We start from the raw sequence: 22922 nt of genomic DNA on the forward strand, positions 1-22922 counted from the left end.
AGGAATTTGAGTCCGCATTCTAGTCACTGAAGTGCCATGGCAGCACTTTCAGGTGTTGTCAGCTAATTGTAAGACCTTATTGGATTCTGTTAACCTGTGAGTATGAAAAATTCTTGATTTTTATTGGGAGCCCTTCCTTGTATTCAGAGACAGGGTTCTTTTATGTCTTGCTTTGTATGAATGTCAAGGATAACATTATTAGTCTGTTTCAGTATTTACCAGTATGTGTCTAGTGACATTTTTCATTCCATTTCTTTATAATTTCAGGTTCTCTTCAAAAACGTATTATCTCCCTCATAAAATTTGTTGTCCTTCAAGATTCTGTTATGTGCAGCATGTAATTAAACAAGACCTTAGCTTGACTTTGCTTTTGGAGGGCTGGACCCAGAATGGATCCTTGCAGTTGAGCTTGCTTTGGCTCACTATGCGATGATTGTTCTAATCTGACAGGTGGCCTGGATGGCATTCGTGAATCTGATGCTGACAGATGGGCCATGTTGCTTCAGCCTTGTCAGAGCCAGATGAGTAGCCTAATAAACTCAGGGCCTGGAGCCCGCAGCCTATTTTTAATTATTGCAGATGATAATGAAATGAGGGGAAGATGGAGTTTATTGGTGAAAATAATCATGAAGGAAAACTGGAATACCAAAAGAAAAACTCTCTCCAAAGTCTGTTTTGTCCAGCACAGATTTCATCACGATCTGACTGGGAATTGAATCTGGGCCACCTGGATAGAAGACCAGCTCACTAGTGCTCGAGCTATAGATGTGACACGAAATGTGATGACTGATTTTCTTTCTTTCTATCCAAAGAGACTGTACAAAGAAATTTTTATCATTGTTAAAGATTCACCATCTTGATACCGGTAGCAAAAACAGTAACTGTTTGATTTGTTACCTAGATCAAGCAAATGAAGAAATTTCTTAGTAAATCTGACATAACATTCAGTATGGCAATTATGACAGTAATAAATTTGGAATTGACATTAGGTAAAACTTACAAATGTTATAGATTTTTATACCATTCATTTTTCTGAGTGGAGTTCAACTTCTGACAATAGATAGAGAATACTGTATTTAGTACTGTATCATATCGTAGAAAATGAAGATAATGTATACATGTATTATTTAAAACTATATTTGCTACATAGAATTTTTTAAACATTTACAATTTACTTACAGAACGAAGTGCAGTGCACTACAAAAATATTTCTCTTTTCATATTAAACTATCAAAAAATAAATGCAAATTTATGTCGGAGTTCTAGCAATATTTTCATCTGTCTGTGGTTTATTGGGATTGTTCATCAGTAACCAATCAGCCAACCAGACAACAGGATCAACTGGCTTCACTTTACAAAGCTGAGCTAGTCCTTCTAGTAGAACGGGGTTCACACTTTCTGCTAAGTAATCTGTCACAGCTTCACCCGTCACAATAGGCTCTAGTATCACTGCAATGAAATACATAATCATTTCTTAGACACTCCACTTAACAAATAAAATACTGTAATAGAATTATCAAAAACAAATGATAAACTGGTAAATGAGTTTGGTGTAGGGATTTATTAAGTGCTGCTGTAATAAACACAGTTACAAACTTAAATAAGACGTTATCCACATATTAAAATATTATATGAGTACATTACTGTATCAAAATAAACAGTGCATTAAAATATGATAAGATTGAAGTGTGAATTCTTATGAAAACAGATAAATGCTGACAACATGAACATTTAAAATTATGATTGACCTTAATACCGTGAGATAAAATGATCTGTGGAGTTCACAGCCATGCACACAAGATCACGAATGTTGTGGGAAGGTGTATTGCCCACCAGCAATGTAGAACCTATTTCAGGATAGTGAGGATGTATTGGACCTGTGTTGTGTTCATTGTGATTTTATTTGTGGATGAATGTTAGTATTCAGTAAATAAAGAAAGTGAAATGACTTAGAAAATTTTTGTTACGGAACATTTAGTGAGAAAGAAAGATTAGAAGAAGCTGAAGTGATATTTTAGACGTAGAGAATCCAGAAACATGAGTTTCTTCACAATCGTATGATTACAACTTCTTCATTCATAAGTGGAGATTTGCAGGATTTGTGTGCAGTAAAATAAGGACTGTTGTAATTAACCTTACGGACGAAAGGGTTAATTACATTTGTTTGTGCTTCAAATTTAGTCCCAAAAAATCTTCAGGAGCAGAGAATAGCTGCTGTGAGTAATTTTAATACATTTAATTCTGGTAAGTAGGCTTAATGTCACGTTTTATTTATTTATTTATTTATTTATTTATTTATTTATTTATTTATTATTTATTCATTTCATATATTCCTTTATTATTCATTAATTTAATGTATTAGCCATTACTTTATTAATTTAATAGAATAGTCTGTATGTTACATGAAATGACCAGTAACAAAACCAGATAGCTGACGGCTAGTCTATATTTTATATAAAATGAGCAGTGACAAAACTAGATAGCTGACAGCTAGTCTATATGTTATAAATAAGGAAAGGAAGTTCATGCATTTGCGTATTTGTTCTCTATCGTTGTGTGAATATGCTGAAAGATTATCTACATGAACCACAAATTTCTGAATACAATGATATTACTTTTATTGTGCATAAAAGTGCATATTTTGCCTTTATTTATGAGAGCAGCGTATTTTAACATTTATACAGGGAAACTGCATATTATGTATGTTTATTTGTCTTTCCCTCATTTTTAAAAGTGTGTAACCTCGTAAACACGACTAATTTATGTTTATGAATTTTTAACATAACGATGACGCCCTCATAGGGAGCCTCTGAAGTTAGCAATTGGTATTCCTTTACTGCAGTCTTTAGCAGATTTCGATAGAACAATATCCAGTTCCAGGAAATGTAGGAGATAAAGTGAACGAGAAAACAGCAAATATTGTTTCCAAAAACCCTGGCTACTATTAACTTCAAGAAATTCAAGATATTCTCGAAGGAAAAACACCCCAAAAACCAACAGAAATTTTCTATAGAACAGCTCACAGCTTTTGTGCAAGCCCCTCTTACTTCTTGTGACATAGAACGAAGATTTTTGCGCTACAAAGCTATGCTGAGAGACAACAGGCGAAGAATGACAACAGAAAATCTACGTCACTGCTTAGTTGTGTACTGTAACAGCATAAATGGAGCATTCAGCAATGAGGCAAGCACTTCAAAATCCTTAGACTAAACGTAAGTTACTTAAACTTTATTATTCTGTTAAAATAATCTCAGATTGATAATGCATATTTTGTAGCATATTTATCTATTTTTACTGCATAAATGCATACATATTCTTCACGTTTTCAGGGCATGAACTTCCTTCCCCTGGTTATAAATATGAAATGAGCAGTGACAAAACCAGATAGCTGATGGCTAGTCTATACATTACATGGAATGAGCATGATAAAACCAGACATCTGATCATTAACATCATCATCAACATCACCACCACCATTATTATTATTATTATTATTATTATTATTATTATAGTTATAGTAATCTCCCCTTCATTATCTGCGGAATGTATATCTGCAGTTTGGTTATCTGCGATTAACCTCGGTGACATTTTTACGTAATTTAGTGTATAGCATCTTGATCTGAAGTGTTTTGTAGAAAATCTTTACAGCCAGTGAGCATATCCACAAGTGAAGTAATATACAATGTAATTATTATTATTATTATTATTATTATTATTATTATTATTATTATTATCATCATCATTATTTGCTTCTCCTAATGACTTATTGCTTGTAATTTAATTAAACTTTATCATAGATATGTAAGTAAATGAAAGAAAACTTATTTATAGGGTTTGCTACTTGCAGTTTCGTATATCTGCAGAAGGTTTCAGAACATATTCCTTGCAGATACAAGAATTACTGTGTTGTTGTTATTATTATTATTATTATTATTATTATTATTATTATTATTTACTTACTGGCTTTTAAGGAACCCGGAGGTTCATTGCCACCCTCACATAAGCCCGCCATTGGTCCCTATCCTGAGCAAGATTAATCCAGTCTCTACCATCATATCCCACCTCCCTCAAATCCATTTTAATATTATCTTTCCACCTACGTCTCGGCCTCCCCAAAGGTCTTTTTCCCTCTGGCCTCCCAGCTAACACTCTATATGCATTTCTGGATTCGCCCATACGTGCTGCATGTCCTGCACATCTCAAACGTCTGGATTTTATGTTCCTAATTATGTCCGGTGAAGAATACAATGTGTGCAGCTCTGCGTTGTGTAACTTTCTCCATTCTCCTGTAACTTCATCCCTCTTAGCCCCAAATATGTTCCTAAGAACCTTACTCTCAAACACCCTTAATCTCTGTTCCTCTCTCAAAGTGAGAGTCCAAGTTTCACAACCATACAGAACAACCGGTAATATAACTGTTTTATAAATTCTAACTTTCAGATTTTTTGACAGAAGACTAGATGACAAAAGCTTCTCAACCGAATAATAACACGCATTTCCCATATTTATTCTGCGTTTAATTTCCTCCCGAGTGTCATTTATATTTGTTACTGTTGTTCCAAGATATTTGAATTTTTCCACCTCTTCGAAAGATAAATCTCCAATTTTTATAGTTTCATTTCGTACAATATTCTGGTCACGAGACATAATCATATACTTAGTCTTTTCGGGATTTACTTCCAACCCTATCGCTTTACTTGCTTCAACTAGAATTTCCGCGTTTTCCCTAATCGTTTGTGGATTTTCTCCTAGCATATTCACGTCATCCGCATAGACAAGAAGCTGATGTAACCCATTCAACTCCAAACCCTGTCTATTATCCTGAACTTTCCTAATGGCATATTCTAGAGCGAAGTTAAAAAGTAAAGGTGATAGTGCATCTCCCTGCTTTAGCCCACAGTGAATTGGAATAGCATCAGATAGAAACTGGCCTATACGGACTCTGCTGTAAGTTTCATTGAGACACATTTTAATTAATCGAACTAATTTCTTGGGAATACCAAATTCAATAATAATATTATATAAAACTTCTCTCTTAACCGAGTCATACGCCTTTTTGAAATCTATGAATAACTGATGTACTGTACCCTTATACTCCCATTTTTTTCCAATATCTGTCGAATACAAAAAATCTGATCAATAGTCGATCTATTAATCCTAAAACCACACTGATGATCCCCAATAATTTCATCTACATATGGAGTTAATCTTCTCAAAAGGATATTCGACAAAATTTTGTACAACGTCAACAAAAGTGATATTCCTCGAAAGTTGCTACAGTTAGTCTTGTCCCCCTTCTTAAAAATAGGTAGGATTATGGACTCCTTCCATTGTTCTGGTACAATTTCCTTTTCCCAAATTGCAAGTACAAGTTTACAAATTTCGCTAGATAATGCCCTTCCACCCTCTTGTATTAATTCTGCTGGAACTTGATCAATACCTGGAGACTTGTACTTTTTCAGATTTTCTATCGCAATTTCGACTTCAGAAAGTGTGGGTTCCGGTATGAATGGCTCAGCAGTTTGTATTTGAGTTTCGTCCTGATCATTTCTATTTGGCCTATGTATATTTAGTAGTTGCCCAAAATAGTTTTTCCATCTGTTCAGGATTGAATGAGAGTCTGCAAGTAAGTCACCATTCTCATCCTTGATCACGTTTACCCTTGCCTGATATCCGTTTTTAAATTCCTTTATACCCTTATATAAATCCCGAATGTTTTTATTCCTACCTCATTCAGTTTTTCCTTCAAGTAATCTCTCATTTTATTCCTAAGTGTACGACTTGCTTCCCGTCTTTCATTGAAATAATTATTATCTCTATTCTCCACAATTGGATCCTTTAAGAATTTCAATTTTGCCTGTTTCCTTCTATCTACTACAATGGAACAATCTTCATCAAACCATGATTTCTTTTATTATTATTATTATAATTATTTAACCTGGCAGAGTTAACGCCATACAGCCTTCTCTTAACACTCAACCAGGACAGACTCACATACGCGACATTGTTGGCTATTACATCTTTATTTCATCAGGTTTGAATGTGGTAATCCAGTGTTTATAAGTTACCCGTATACGTAGTATAATAGCTATTTGAATCACACAAACGTTTTTTATGCTATAAAAAATAAATGTTTTCTTATACCTCTTTTCGTAAGAAATGACATTAATACTAGTACAGCTACCGTTTTCTTCTCTGTTTTTGTCTCTTTACAAACATGTAATAAAATGAAGGATCGTAAATATATTGTATGATTGACTGTTGCAAAGACGACTCTTTTGTAAACAACTGGAATATAACCGTTCTCAATACATCATGAAGGCATTGATGGACGTACTCCTTTGTATGAGTAAATGCTCTGTTCGGTTAATATACGTTATTTATGAAGTGACTGTAATCAATATCGCATTTGACAGTAGCCACTTCTTGGATTTGTGACTCATGTTCCGTATTGATCTAATAATGTAGAGAGCAGTTTTCAAGGTCGCAAATTCAGTCAATTCCAGGAATAGGTAGTTACCCCTTTTGTTACCTAAGCGATGCCATAAATTCTACGCGGGAATTTGATATTTTTTTCTCAACTGTAATCAAATACCAGTATAACATAAATCAAATCATTTTCTGAATATTACCACTCTTTGAATGTAGTATATTAGCATAACTTCCATAATATGTTAGAACTATTTTTATCTGGTATAAACTCTATGAAATTAAATTAAAATGTTTTTAGTACACTTTTTCAAATTTATCATAAATAATTACGGTACCATGAATATCAACTTTTAAATCACATTTTTAATAAAAGTGTTCTAATCCGAAAAAGTTAATGGAAATGCGTATTTTTATTGAATGCGCAAATATCTATAAATTTGAAACTGGTATATCTTTACTGATCTTTCTTATAGGTCGAAATAAAGTCAGATTCATATGACATGTTCTTTTTATTTTTTTTTTTTTTGCCATAGAATGTATATTTTATTCTATTTTGTATATTTAAGAGCACATATTGAGCATTTTTGTCGTTTCACCAATTTTTACTTTTTGCAAATACTTATTAGCAACAGTTGTTTCTTCCCCCATTATTGGTAACACTTTATAACAACGGAGTATTGTGTGAAAGCTGAAGTATTTAAACTTAAATTTTGAGTGCTGTTAACAACAGTGGCAGGATTTATAATTTTATTAGGGTATGCTTGGATAAAAGCAGGATCTCTATTTCACCTTTAATTGAAACATATTAAAGTGAGGTATTAACAACTATTCGACAAAGATAACTTTACGTGGCTTAGTGTTCCGGTATCGGTTTTTGAAAGTGTTGTTGATTATTTTATTAACTTTCGTATTTTCGCATGTCTTACTTGCAAGTTATATTATCTACTATTGTATTTCATTATTTGAGATATTGCCATTACTACATTATTTATACCGGTATTTTAAAAATATTTTATATTTGGTGACTAGAATAAAAAAGCCACTGAAGGAACACTTCGGCTAAGCAGTAATTTTTAGTGCATATTTCAGCAATTTAAGTGCATAAATATATGCGTATTTTGTGACTTTTTAAATTCATAAACTTCCGCCTTCTAGTAATGACATGTGCTATCTATTTTTCCTCTTAAGAAATGGATAGAAGTTAGACATCTCGAACATACTGATGTTTGTAGAGATTGAAGTGTTCTTACATATTCATTTGGGATGATGACAGTGTTGAAGAGTAAAAGAAATAGAAAAAACCAAGAGTAGAAACCAAAGAAGATGGGAAAGATATTACTGGTATTATTTTATCATCATCATCTCAAGTAATAGGCTCTTATTGGCCTGTTATGGTTTCATTCCGTCTTTTCATGGGTCAACTGATGGATCTTTTCCCTCGACATGTATAGTGGAGGATCTGTCAAGGCAATCTGGAATGATCCATTCTCTGACATGCAGGGACCAATTCTGTCTATAACTGAAGCGTTGGCTGGAACAACGTTATAAATTACATTTGGTAAAATTTACAGGAGCTGCAAAAATGTGTACACGTACAACGTTGTTCTTATAGGGTAGCAAACTTTTGTGTGGACAAATTTCACGTACTGCATTGATGGACAGTTGCAAGCCAAAGAGTATAGCAAGGTAACATGACATACAACATTATTACACGGAAATACGCCGAATGAAAATTTTGTAACTTACAGCGTTGTTCCAGCCAACGCTTCAATTGTTGACATGTTCATGAATAGATGGTGATATTATTATTATTATTGTTTTTGTGTGAAATTGGGGTATAGTTAAAGATTCTAGCCCTACCAAGAAAGCCACAAAAATTATTAGTTTTAAACTTTGAATATACTGAATACAAAGCTGAATTGGGTATTAGCGTTGGATCATCTTATGAAATTTATGTAAAATACTCGAATTTGGCATAATTTTCTTACGAATAAATTATTTCTCATGAGTTTTGAATAGGGCACAGAGTAGAATTAATATATTTTTTTATTTTAGTGCACTTTTTTAAAACACCCACAAATTTTCAGAAAATTAAAAATGTGTAAAAACTTTTTGTAAACTCAGACTGGACAACAGGCTACTTTTTAAAGACTTACTTTCTGGGAAAAAAAAACGTATTTCTCTTTCAGCTGACTCTTCATTGTCACTTCCATGAAGCCCATTGAACGCGTCGTCTCTATCGTCTCCATACTTTGCCCTGAGGCAGTCAGGGAACAGGTCACGGGCATCAGAAACTTTCGGGGGACCAATCAACTTCTTCCAGTCATCAATAGCATTTTTCTTTGACAGACATAACACAATGATTGGTCCACTTGACATATGTGCCACAAGTAGTGGGAATTCAGGACTCCCATACTTTTCGCTGTAGAATTGCGTCACCTGCTCGCCTGTCAGGGTCACTATTCTCTTCTAGAACAGCGAAACATGCAACAAATGATGTATTATCATATCAAACAACTTTTATAATAAACTGAGATTGAAGATAAATTACGTTTTGCACAGTCTTACCATATTATTTTCCTGAAACCAGGATGTTTTTATCCAGTGTTGTAATGAATGGGTACAGAACGTTTTTGAGATTGGGAAAGTTTTGGGTTTTACATAATAAATTCCAACATTTCGGAATTGCTCACAAGGGTAGTATACAGGGTGTTTCCGAGGTGGTGTTACAAATTTTCAGGGATGATGGCGAAGGGCACATGTATCAATTTGAGATAAGGAACCCTGATCTGGAAATGACCGAGTCGAAATTTACAAGCAAAAATAGTTCTGTAGAAATGAAATAATTTTATTCCTCTGTACACCTTACTTATGTGTATTTATCTGTACATCTTACACATACTGTATTCGTCTGACGTTGTTTACGTTGTCTACTTACAGTATTCCATTCAATGCACTGTCTGAGGGACGGGGACAGGAAACTGCACTAAAGCAATGAAGATAGCGTAATGTGTAACGGACATGGTCGGTCCTGATATGCACGTCTGTAGACAGCAGTGTATGTGTACAAGTTGCAGTGTCCAGTTGATCAGTTCTAGTGAAATGGAGTACACGAGAGCGGAATAAGCAGGCCTGATTTTCGAATATGGATGAGCCAATGGAAACAGTAGACAAGCTCACAGATTGTATCGGGCTAAGTACCCACGTAGGAGACATCCGGCCCATACCATTTTTCCACGACTGTTCCAAAAGTTAAGGGAAGGAGGGCACGTGGTGCCAAATTACAATTCCATTTCCACACAACTATTTTTACTTATAACTTTCGACTCGGTCATTTCCGGACCAGAGTTCCTTATCTCAAATTGATACATGTGCCCTTCGCCATAATCCCTGAAAGTTTGTAACACCACCTCGGAAACACCCTGTTTAGCATGGCAACAGGCGTTTTAAAGTGTGCAGCAATCAAGTGCTCATACTGGTCAGACTGGAGTGGGGGGATAAGTCATTTGACTTAAGTCTCATGAAGAATACGGATCTGCTCCTGTAAAACGCAATTTACTCTAGATAGTGTAATATAGCATTGTTCCATCCCTACTGCTTTAGTGTATTTCAAGATAACCTTAAAGTGTAAAATGGGCTACCTCTCTGTCACGCTTCATGTTATCACTATCAGTTAGTGGGCGTGAGAGAATGATATACGCGATGCAAGAATAGAAACTCTATGTTTTGTCTTTTACCATATTGGTATGTATTCTTTCAGCTGGAAAATTTAGACGACATAATGGATGTTTTCGGGGACTGAATTAATGTGTACTCCTTTGATATTCTGATTTCACACTGTGCGAGTTTTATCTTATATCTCTGGGACAGTATAAAAGGGTAAATTGTGCAGAACAAAACCCCCGTACCCTAGATGAACAAAGGGAAAACATTCCCAGCGAAATTAATTAATTTATACGGGAGGAACTTAGGCTTATGACGGAGAATTTCATAAAGAGGTGTCAAAAATATATGGAAGTCAAAGACAGTTTCATCTTCAGTTCTGGTGAGTAGTTAGTAAAATAGACTATCACTATGTAGATTTGTATTTATCTGCAAAGGTGATAGCTGTTTTATCTTCTTTATCTTATATATTATTTTAATGTACCGAAATATATATGATATGCGTAAATCACTTCGTGATTTAAGACGGCGCTTATTCCATCAGATCCCGGCCAACTAGTCACTCATAACGAGTGCACCTCAGCTCATGTGTGGACTTCGGTCCTACGTTCATAGGCATCTATGACGTAGTGCAGAGGGCGGCCACTAGAGGGAACCCAAGAGTTGGAGCTTAATCTGAGACGATTCTGTCCGACGCCGGGGTGGTATCCGGTGTGGCTTAATGGATAAAGCATCAGCACGTAGAGCTGAAAACCTGGGTTCAAATCCCGGCGCCGGAGAGAATTTTTCTCCGTTCCATTACTCTTACATCTTCTTTATGTTACCAATGACAGTAGTATTGCATTCCAACTGTTTACCTTGTATTGGCAGAGTGTACCTGTACATTTGCAGCATTAGCAGATGCAGATAACATGAAAACGCACTGTAGAAGCTGAGCACGCAGTCTAACACACACACACGCACGCGCACACACACACACACACACACACACCCTCCCCCCCCCACACACACACACACACACACACACACACACACACACACACACACACACACACACACACACACTGGTGTCTTAAATCTCACAGACAGTAAAAAACTGAAGACGTTATGAGAAATCAATTATAATAAAGTTGTAGATGCAGCTCTAATCTCAACGAAATCGAAGTGAAGTGTCAGATGTACAAACTAATTAAAAATGAAAGCATGTGAATTTTAAATTGTGTGTTTTCTTTGTAAAGACGTCAAAAGTTAAACCGACTAGGAGAATACATACCCTCAAGCTTAGTGTGATAAACCTACTTTGATACATAATGATTATAATTCAGACATTTAATAATCAACACATAAAATTTTAGAATAGTGGTTGCTCCAACAGTGCAAGACTGATGTAAATGTGCTGTGTTGTGAAAGTGATATGAATAACAAAACGAAACTGTGCATGTTTCGGATAGAATAAAATAATACCAGTGATGTACTCCTCACAAAGATGCCTTGTGTATAACACGGTGTGGTGTAGCCTCTGTGTTTTACAGTTTTGGTTTTATTTCTAGTACAAGTCATTATACATAGTCCAACAATTAGTACTTATTTCTTTGCAGCAGGTGATTAATTCGAAATACTGGTGAGCTACCGTACATCACAACCTGTGTATTCCACAAATGCAGGTTCTCATTGCCTTCCTACTCTTTTTAAGGGTATTATACTTTTCTAGAGGTCCACTTTGATATCTGAAAATATCTCAAATTATACTATTCTCTTTATTTTTGCAACTTTTCACGTATTTTCTAATTGAATGTTTTGTAATTTTTAAATTCCGAATACATTGCACAAAATGTAGTTCAGAGTTAATCATAATCTAATCGAAGTTTGTTTAGGTACTTAGGTATGAATCATTGAGTTAATTTTAACGTTACTTGGTGCATCAATAAGATAAACTCCCGTTTCCGCATATTTTTTTCATTGGTCAAGTGGTATTAGTCTTAAATACGGGGTGTTTACAAATGATTGAAACGCTTTCAAAGAATCAATGTAGGTATATTATTTAAACACATGGTCATAAAACTGTTCCGGTATAGTTACACAGAAAAACCAAGTGTATACTTTTTTTTAACAGGTGCTCGATATAAATGCACGTCTAGCGATTGTAATAAAGTTCGTCCCAAACTCGATGTAGCTTTTTTGCCAATTTCAGCAAAAGCGTTAATCATGCAAACCCGGAATTCAAGCAGATGGTCGGAAAGAGTGGCACAAACACTAAGTCCTTCACATACCCCCACAAAACAAAGGTCACAAGGGGCTAAGATGGGAGAGCGTGGAGGCCATGACAGCAGTTCGTGATCATTCCAGATATAATCAATCCATCGTTTTCACACTCTGTTGTTTAAGAATTCACGAATTAAAAACATCCGCACACGCTCAATTGCTGCTTCACACATACGATGACGATCCGTTGATTTGTCTTTACCTAAGTTAACTAAATGATATAATCTTACTTTTATATTTTACGATCCGTGATTGTAATAACTGCTGAAGTCTCATAGGGCTTGCAGAGACATTGTCCGCAAAGTAGAAACTTTGTGCGAATAAACAGCTGGCAGTTTTTCTCATCAACACTGTTTAACACCGTGCTGGAATATGTGATCCATTGATAGAAATACAATGTTGGAACACAAAATGGCCCAGATTGTAGGGTATGCAGACAATATCAACATAATGGCACGAACCCATGTAAGAGCTAAAGAAACCTTCCAGGAATTAAAAAATGAAGCAGAAGAGATAGGATTGCAAGTAAATACAAATAAAACAAAAGTTAATTCAAAATGTTCTCAGGCTTTCAGCCAGGTAGTAAGTTAGTGATCCACCGACGCTTCGAGGATGTTCATCTTCCTCGTCTTCAGGGTTAACTGGCAATTAAGGGGATTTCTTGCTCATTATTTATAGTGCCGGGGGGAGTAGTCAGCTGAGGAGCTGGTCGCTGATTGGCTGTCCGTGTTCCATGCATTGCGGACTGTGGCGTGAACATGGCCGACATGTTGCCTCGCATTGTGCGGTGCGGCTGATTGACCACGGGTCTCTAGGTATGCCTGACGGACGTGTTTCCATGTGTCTTCCATTGATGACGGGCCGCCATCTGAGTGTTGAGAAATTTTTTAGCCTATGTCCATGCAGCGTTGAGTTGGAGACCAGAGTCCCGATTCAAGTTACCGCTTTCCGCCACTATGGTCAGGGTTTCCTTAACTCTCCTATCCCAAACACTTCGCCAGGACCTCGGTATTATTGAAATTAGCCCTATGGCCTTTTTCAATACAGTGTTCAGCCAATCCGGATTTTTCTGTGCATTAACCTGATGCTTTGTTGGTGTTCAGAAAGACGCGTAGTTATTGTACGTCCAGTCTGGCCAATATAAGCTGCCTCACATTCACAAGGAATGCGGTAGATCCCTGGTATTCTGAGGCCTAGATTGTCTTTTACTGATCTGACTCTGTTCCTAATTTTAGGCGGAGGTTTATGGATTGTTTTTATTCCATGCTTGTAGAGCAGCCTGCTTATCTTTCCCGACAACTTCCCCGTGAATGGTAGACAGGCTATGGCTGGCTTGTCCATTTCTTGTAAGTCTGTGGGCTGCTTCTTCTTCTTCTTGTGTCTTGCTCTTTTCAGAGCGACCGCAGTGTCCTTGGCTGGATATCCATTCTGCTGGAGGGTGAGTTTCAGGTGTTGAAATTCGATGTCCAATTGCTCCGGGTCTGATATAGAGACTGCTCTATGGGCCAGTGTGTTTAGTATGCCCATCTGTTGAGATTTGTGATGGAAACTATTAACATTTAGATACAAGTTGTGTGTGAGTTTACGGTATACTGCATGGCCAAGAGCTCCATTGTGATTTCTGGAGATAAGGATGTCCAGAAAGGGGAGTTTACCATAGTGAATTGGATCTGGCGTCGTAGACTTTATGTGCCTGAGAAAATCTGGTAATGTGTCTTGTCCGTGAGGCCAGATGATGAATGTATCGTTTACGTATCTGAAAAAAGTGTGTAGGTTTCAATGGCGCTGTAGGTAGTAGTTCATGCTCCAGATGCTCCATATACTGGGTGTTCATTTCAAAGTGTGTCATGACGTCACTGTTGATGAGTCAGCGATTTGAAGCCAGTTTCAGCTTTTGTGTCAGAGAAGTTGCCTATTAATCAAGGCGTTCAATCTGAACTTGAGAACGTGTACGGTATAACTTGAACGTCGTAACAACAGATGGTGGTCTGTGTGCTACCATAACCTCTTTCGAACTGTGTTTTGCGCGGCCAAGTCGTACGCAGGGTATTTGTTGTCATCGGTTGCATACGGCAACATTCTACAACACAAATCAAATGCTCCGTGTCCATGTTGACCATCCAAGTTAATGTCAACAAATACGTAAGTAATCGTCTTCACCCTCTCCCCATATCCCGACAGTAAGAAAAAACTCACCTCAGTATATGTTTCGAAACAGTTCACATTCCTGCCACTACCGGCATTACCGTACGTATCGGTAAGTACTCTTCAGAATGAACGCCGTACTTGCTAGGTAACTTCTTTGGCACATAAGTAATACACCTCTGTGGAAGTGTAGGAAGATTGAATTCTCTAGGCTCATCGACTAGCCACATGACGGCATACAGCGAGCCATGACACACTTTGAACTGAACACCCAGTAGTAGTTGGCGATGGCTGGTGAAAGTGGAGAACCCATAGTGACTCCGTCTATCTATTCATAGTATGTGTTGTTCTGCAGAAAATATGTGGAAGTGAGAGTGTGATGGAACAATTCAGTGATATCCAGTGAAAATTGATCGGAAAGCAGTTGTATGGTGAAGAGGGACACTACATCGAAGCTGACTAGAAGCTCACCTTGATGCTGTCGAGAATCTGTACAAATTGTGTGGAGTTCTACACATGATGTATGCACCCACCCACCAGTGGTTGCAGTAGGCTTTAGCAGTACCTCAGGCTTGTGGATATATGGTAGACCTGGGTGGTAAACTGCCCAACAGTGAAACTAACCATTTAACCTCAGCGCGGAGACTGGATCTCTTGATTAGCTGGATAATGCGTCTTTTTACTGAGCTGGTGAGATCTTTCTTGAGGTTTTCATAGGCCGGATCGTCCAGCAGTTTATCTGTCTTCTCTTGGTACTGCGTCGAGGAAAGGAGGACTATAGCGTTCCCCTTATCTGCTGGCAGAACCACCATGTTGTCATTCTTCCTGAGTGTCTGTAAAGCTCTGTTCTCTTTTCGGCTAATGTTGGGTTTAGGAATAGTGGCCTTGGTGAGAACCTTGGCAACTTCTCGGCGTATTTCTTCCACTCTGTGTGGTGGGAGCTGGTGGATGGCACCTTCAATGCTGCTAATAGTATCTGCGACTGGAATTTGCTTCGGAGTGGGAGCAAAGTGGAAACCCTTGGCAAGTACCGAGGTACCAGTAGTGGCCTCATCCAGTTGCTTGTCAGTAAGGTTGATGATGATGCGACTGATCTCCAATGGTGGTACTGACCTTGTGGATTTGACTAGACCTTCAAATTTTTTGGTGTGTCATTTGGTGCATCGCAGAAGAGATGCAAGGCCTTGTGTGAACTTGTTTCGCCGAATCTAGTGTTGGTGAATTGTAGCTAGTTAAATAAATTAAATGAACCAAAAAAAAATCTTCAGGGCTTAGAAGGCATTCTTATGTATACTTCTCCCTTAAAACTCTTCAAGATCTCCACAGAAAATGTTCACATTAATCCTAACCATCGATAACGCAGCAATACCCTCCCAACAATACTTTTAAGATCTAGCATGCTAGGGCTCAGAAACAATGAGGTAACACCATTTTTGGTAACGTCACATTTATGTAAGCATCGTTAAAGCCCAAAATCTGTGTGAAAATTATTCTTTTATGATTCTGCCATGATATAGTAGAAGAAAATTTCATTCTTCCACATTTAAATGGGGTTTCTGTGAAAAAAAAATTGGGTGTCATGGTTTTTTTGGAGGGCAGTTACATATACTTACAAATGGCTTTTAAGTAACCTGGAAGTTCATTGCCGCCCTCATATAAGCCTGCCATCGGTCCCTATCCTGAGCAAGATTAATCCAGTCCCTACCATCATATCCCACCTCCCCCAAAGATCTTTTCTCATCACGTATTCCAAATAACACTCTATATGCATTTCTAGATTCACTCATGTGCTACATGCCCTGCCCATCTCAAACGTCTGGATTTAATGTTCTTAATTATATCAGGTGAAGAATACAATGCGTACAGTTCTGTGTTGTGTAACTTTCTCCATTCTCCTGTAACTTCATCCCTCTTAGCCCCAAATATTTTCCTAAACACCTTATCCTCAAACATCCTTAACCTCTGTTCCTCTCTTAAAGTGAGAGTCCAAGTTTCACAACCATACACAACAACCAGTAATAAAATAAGTTAATACACTGATTACGTTACTTACTTACTGGCTTTTAAGAAACCCGGAGGTTCATTGCCGCCCTCACATAAGCCCACCATTGGTCCCTATCCTGAGCAAGATTAATCCAGTCTCTACCATCATATCCCATCTCCCTCAAATCCATTTTAATATTATCTTCCCACCTACATCTCGGCCTCCCCAAAGCTCTTTTTCCCTCAGGCCTCCCAACGAACACTCTATATGCATTTCTGGATTCGCCCATACGTGCTACATGTCCTGCCCATCTCAAACGTCTGGATTTTATGATTACGTTACCAATGAAATTTTCTTACTAAGAATTCTTATCGCTCTCAATATCTATCAATAGTGGGTGCAATAACTCATAAAGAGAAGTATTAAAAAAAACAGCACACATGTCCTTAGTGAACAGTTAGATATTTCCTCTTTGAACGAATTTGTCTATAAAGAGTAGTGGAAATGCGAAATCTGAAGAAAAACTAGCAATTTCGTTCCTAAGAAAGAACAGGCCATCTTTAAACGATAACAATAGCAATAGTGATAAACTGATGACAGTGCCCGCTTTAAAAATGGTATTAGGATAGGTCTACACCACTGAACTCTTATCTTATGACTTACATTCTATATTCGAAAACTTATTCACATTATCTACAATTGGTTGGGTTTTGTTCTAATCGAGCTGAAGGACTATTCAGTTATTCAGTAATATGTAATGAATTTAAATCCGTAACAATTCACATTTGAGAGCTAAAAGTGGAAGAAACTATCCTAGTTTTATTATTCATTTTATATATGTGTGTAAATGAAAGTTTGCAGTTCATAATTCTTTATTAGTTTTCAGCCTTTTTACGCTAATGATATGAAATACAGTTTATCTGTTAGAATACAATGGCGAATCAGAATAGACAAAGTACTATGCTGCTTGTGCTATAGCTTAGGTTACGGTGTTATGTCCATTACTTGGTATTATCATTTATGATACAGTGTGTGCATATATTTGCACTACAAATTTAACAAAAAACACACATACATAATCACACCTACAATTTAGGAAATCGTTTTCTTTCAAGAACTATACCTGAATAATGGTATAGTCATCTTCTGTAACCTTCTCCTCTATTTCATTAGCATAAGGCAAGGCTTCAGGTTTGATTATTGCCAATGTTCTCTGTACTGGTGCATCTGTATATATAATTTCTCCATCCAAGCCATCGGCTTCCATTGTTTCTTGTTGGTTTGTTCTATTCTTTCCTGTTGGAAGATTCAGGTGTACTGCTAAAGTGTAACTTCTTAACAGTGGTATTTTTGTAAATGTAATTGATGGACATTAATGATTGGAGATATTTTGTACTTCTGTTTCAATAATGTTGTTCACTTAAAAGAAAAAAAAGTTTTGTAATATAAAAGGTTTATGTTGTAATGAATATAAGTGCTATTAGTGTTGCATTAATAAAACACGTCTTTAAGAATTTACTGGTGTTCGAATTTAATATTAAATGTGTTTACGTTGGCAGATATTGCATATTCAAATTTTAATTATGTATATTATTTATTTTCAATAAATTTTTATCGTTTTGGTAGCTACCACATCTTGTCGCAGAATATTCTTTTTTTAAAATTTCATTATGTATTTTTTTAACATTCATTTACATTTTCTTTTTTGTTTATTTGAATTGATTAGGATGCCGATATTTTAAATCCAAGATTTGGATGGCTATCATTTCGATTTGATCGATTGATCAAAACTGACAGGTTATCGTTCAATTTTTTTAAATCTTAGAAATGATTAAACCCACATGACCAAACCTTCCAAAAAATCTGTAGATACGTGTCTTGCATATCCCTTATTAATTTAATTTTTATTGGATGAATGGGCTAGCTATATTTATGAATATTTTTAAACAACTTTTTTTTTCAGTTAACTCAAAACATTTGATTTTTAATGTACCTTCTCTCAAAAACGTACATAGTCAGAAGTTTCAATATTTTTGCACACATGTTAAAATTTGAGGAACAGAGAATCTCCTATCTTCATTACAATGATAAAAATGTTATTTGTAATGTTCAACATTTCCAGTCGAAAAATAATACATTTTCAAAATGTTAACATGCCATGTGAAGGAGTTTTAAAATATATCACAGTATGATTGCTCATTATTTAACGTAATACAGTATAATAAGCATCTATACAAAATTTGAATAATTTTTTGTTTGCTTTTTCTGTTGTGTTTTTATTATTTTATTACATTGCATTTTTTTGTATTTTTCATTGTGTTTTCCTTCTTAACTATTTGTACTGATAGAATAACTTATGTTGTATTCCACGCTATACAGAGTGTTAAAGAAATTGAACTTTAGTTTCTGAGAAAGGGTACAGTGAAGATTGCAAAATGTCGTTTTAAGAAAAACAGCGTTAAAGATAAATTACTGGTGCTTTGTAGTCTAATTTGACTCAAAATATGCCATTTAAAGGACTTTTTAAAATACAGCAGTGATAAACATATATTCTGAATCAGAAAAAAGTAACGAATTTAATTGAATTAAAAGTGAAAAATGTAATCTTCCTTTAAAACTGATATGACTATCTAGAGAAGCCTAAAATAGGTTGATTTGTCTGTGATCTAATGTCTACTGTCATCAGACAGTCCTCTCTTTTACATTAAATTGTTTATAAAATCAAATACAAATATATTCATATTGTGTTCTGAAAGTGTGAATAAAGTGTGATGTCCAATTAAACTGAAGTTTCTTGTCTATTTCAAAATGAGTAAGCTATTATAATATGCCGTAATTATTTATTTAACAGTAGTTCGGCACGAATTTACTTTAACGTTAAAAATTTACGAACATGTGCAACAACTTTTTTCACTTTATGAATAAAGGTCATTTTACATCTCGGTACCGGTATCCTAATATGAAGTTTTGCAGTCTTCCAAAAACCAATTTAATTCTTTTCTGATACTGAAACATGGTTAATGGCATATCATATGTTTGTCTGTCTTATATCTTTTATACATTTTATACTGAATCAGCATGGGCTAGAATCTGTTCACACTTATTTCTGATTTGGTTTACAGGAGAACATGATTGCTATTATTTCAAAACAATTGCATATTTCGTAGTATTTGCCTGTGATAGAACTCTTGTCTATTCCGTGAAGGAGTCAGCTGACAGTGGCATAGGTTTTTCTTCATATGCATATTAGATATTTAGAATTTCATTAATGTTCTGAATTTCTTTCATTACCGGTATCTTTCTAAATAACACTTTATTTTTAAAATCCTTCCTTGTGTTAATTGTTAATGTTATAAAAAATACAAAAAAGTGCAGCATGTCAAAATGTGTTTAATGCTACTGCAAGGCTATAAATTTCATCTGTTAAACGTAAACATTTTTGAAGTTAGGTACAGTACCGTATCGGTTATGTTATGAAATAGTTCAGTATATACTCAGCAATTACCGTACATTGTACCATTTTGCAGTTTTCATAGTTTAATGTTAGTTTCCAAATTAGTACCGTTTTTATGTCAATTAGTTAAATTAAATTCTTATATTATAATATGGATCTGAATGGTCACCTGGTTTGTCAGGCAGATGTCGCCCTGTCTTTGTGAGAAATTATTATTTTTGATGATGATGATGATGATGATGATGATGATGATGATGATGATGATGACAATGTAATGGTGGTGGTTATATGCTAATTATTTTGTGTTGCAATTGTAAACTTAATTGCAGAAAATTCCAGTACATATAGATTTTAATTTAATACAAGAACTTTTACGTTCAAAATAGGCCTAGGCCTGTCAAATTATCTTTTGAGTTAAAAAAAATATTCTTTTCGTTATGCTACATAATGGCAATCAAAACAACAGTTATAATGCAGTACCTAATGATCAATAATATGCTGAATCATTGAACTACATAAATAAAATTAAATACACTTATTCAAATAATTTGGTGTTTATTAGTCTGTTTAAGCACCCTTTGCTTTCACTATAACTAATTCGTGTTATATTATTCTCTCTCGTCGGACACATGACTTATTGTATACCGGTACTAGTGTTGACAATAAATGTTTAAATTAATTACATTAAGGTTTAAGTCTTACTTTTAGTTTTAATCTAAGAATATTATAATGTCAAGTGCACTGGAAATCCTGTAGAATATGGGTCATTATATATCGGAAATATTATAATCTAAGGAAGCAAATTCTGTTATTGGAAGTAAATTATTGTACATACAGTACTTGATTAGATGCAGATACTTTAATATAGTATCATTTTTATAAATTAATACCCTCTATACACTTTTTTAAGTTTAATTTTCTCTAGAAATGATTTAAATAACAGTGAATTCCGGTAAATAGAAGTTAAAAATACTTGTTTATGTTTTTTATTCTAGTTTCTTTAAAATATTTGTCATGCTGCAACCATAAAATCACGTAACACATTTATGTTAAATGTATGTAATTTAGTTTCCAAGCACGTAATTGTTATTTAAAACGTGTAGAATTTCAGAAAAGGAAAGCCTTTTTACGTCAATATTTAATTTATAAATATATGTTAAATTACTTAGCATATAAGGTAAACAAGAGTTTGAAGTGTGCACTCTTCATTCGTCAGTCTGACATGCTGTACCTGTTTGTAAGACACTTCTCTCATGCAAGGTGCATGCACGCTATGAAGTTGTTCTTCACTACAAGAACACAAGACACTTACTGAATGATACGCATTCTGAGCTCAGGTCAACAAGAAAGTAAGGCATATTGAATTTATATAACCTTGCTTCACCTTGCTTGTCAATGGGGACATGCAATGGACAAATGTAGGCAAGCAAAAAGGTTACCATAGCAATAATCAATAAAACCAAGGCTTCTTTGATCCTCCATGTTACTCTGAATTATGCAGTGAAGTAATTTTTTTATGCTTCTCTATAACTCCCTATAATCAAGAAATAAGGTATACTTGATCGACAAAGTCTACAAGCTACAAACTTAATAGGCTGTATTTTACTGTAATATGTACAAATTGCCATGCCATATCTTGAGAAGTAATAGAACTTTAATCTATCTGAGTTCTATATTCTGAACTGTTTTGCATCATGCGAAGTGATCATCAAATTTAATGATAAAATAATAAGGAATTCCATTCAGACAAATTCTGATAAAAATGAAAAGTAATAATATAAATCCATTTATCTTTAAAGTATTAAACTAAAAATTACAAATAAACTATTTAACTCATATATTCGGCAATTGAAAAGAAAGTGCTCAAAACAACAGTAAAGAAAAGAAAAGAAAAGAAATTTAAATCTTATTTTAATCTTATGATTCTTATAAATTTGGAGTGACTCCTTTATGGCCAACAGAGCTATTGTTTTCCAGCTCCTCTTGGTGTCTATTTGTCGGGTACAATTTCTTTTTCCCAAATAGCATGTATAAGCTTAAAAATTTCACTATAGTTGTGTCTCAGTTATTTCTGGCGTGACTCCTCCTCTTTCCTTATGCCTTAGGAAGTCACGGCTCTATAAAGTGTAAGTAGGTAGTATCGTTCGCCATTTTTGTTCTTTCGTTGCCGAGTTACCAGACGAGCGATCTGTTTACTGTACCATTAAACATTATTATGTCGTAGTTCATGTGAAAATAAATCAAACGCACTGTGATTGAGCGACAAATAATGTCCACGTGTGCCTTCTGCGAATGGCAACAAAAGAACAAAATTGGCGGGCGATTATATTAAGTATTTATTGAGCCTTAGGAAGTGCATAACGTCATCAGCAGCGAATGAGAAGACGCACATGTTTAAATGTAGCCGACCTGAAATGTGATTGGCTGCCGGAAATAAGAGTGACAGGACTATAGATAGTGCATTTCACTCTCTTGTATTAATTCTGCTGGAATTTGATCGATACCTGGAGACTTATTATTCTTTATAATCCCAGATGCATGACATAGGCTATGACATTCATTGGCAGATTTAACCTATCAATTTGGATGGAGTGCTTGAATTTGTTTTATATACCGGTATACTTTAAGTAATTTCTCAATATTCTTTTATACTGCTACTATAAGTTGCTATATCTTCCCCATTTATGGTAGTATTATTTCAGAAATAAAGTAACTTAAAATTAACAATATGGTAACAAATAAAATTACTTACATTCTCAGTTGCAACCGCCTTGGATTCTGAGCAATCTGTTGACAGCATAGTCACTTGTGATGGTGTTTTTAAGTAGTCCATTTTCTGTCTGAATCAGGGCCCATTAGTACATCTCTCTTGGATCACTGAAGTTCTAGCCATATCTTGATTCTTCTCGTTGCAGAAAAACTTACGGGAATGGTAGCAGTAGCCCTCAGAACTTCATGCAAATTTGGATGTAGGTTTTTCTT

General features: G+C 35.3%; 1 protein-coding gene across 3 annotated transcripts; it reads right to left on the bottom strand.

Annotated features, from left to right (window-relative positions):
• Positions 1-1228: 1228 nt before the first annotated feature.
• Positions 1229-21390, bottom strand: LOC138710829 (nucleoside diphosphate kinase homolog 5-like). 3 transcript variants are annotated; one of them, XM_069841973.1, is made up of 4 exons: positions 21172-21390; positions 17610-17782; positions 8589-8901; positions 1229-1449 (listed from the first exon to the last, which is right to left on the bottom strand). In XM_069841973.1, the coding sequence occupies exons 2-4, from the start codon at positions 17751-17753 to the stop codon at positions 1250-1252; spliced, it is 657 nt and encodes a 218-aa protein (XP_069698074.1). In that variant the 5' UTR covers positions 17754-17782; positions 21172-21390; the 3' UTR covers positions 1229-1249. The 3 variants fall into 3 exon arrangements, with proteins under 3 accessions (XP_069698074.1, XP_069698076.1, XP_069698075.1); XM_069841975.1 differs by lacking the exon at positions 17610-17782 and having other exon boundaries at positions 21172-21385; XM_069841974.1 differs by lacking the exon at positions 21172-21390 and having other exon boundaries at positions 17610-18761.
• Positions 21391-22922: the final 1532 nt, after the last annotated feature.

Source organism: Periplaneta americana, chromosome 12, assembly GCF_040183065.1.
Source record: "Periplaneta americana isolate PAMFEO1 chromosome 12, P.americana_PAMFEO1_priV1, whole genome shotgun sequence".
Lineage (NCBI taxonomy): Eukaryota > Metazoa > Arthropoda > Insecta > Blattodea > Blattidae > Periplaneta > Periplaneta americana.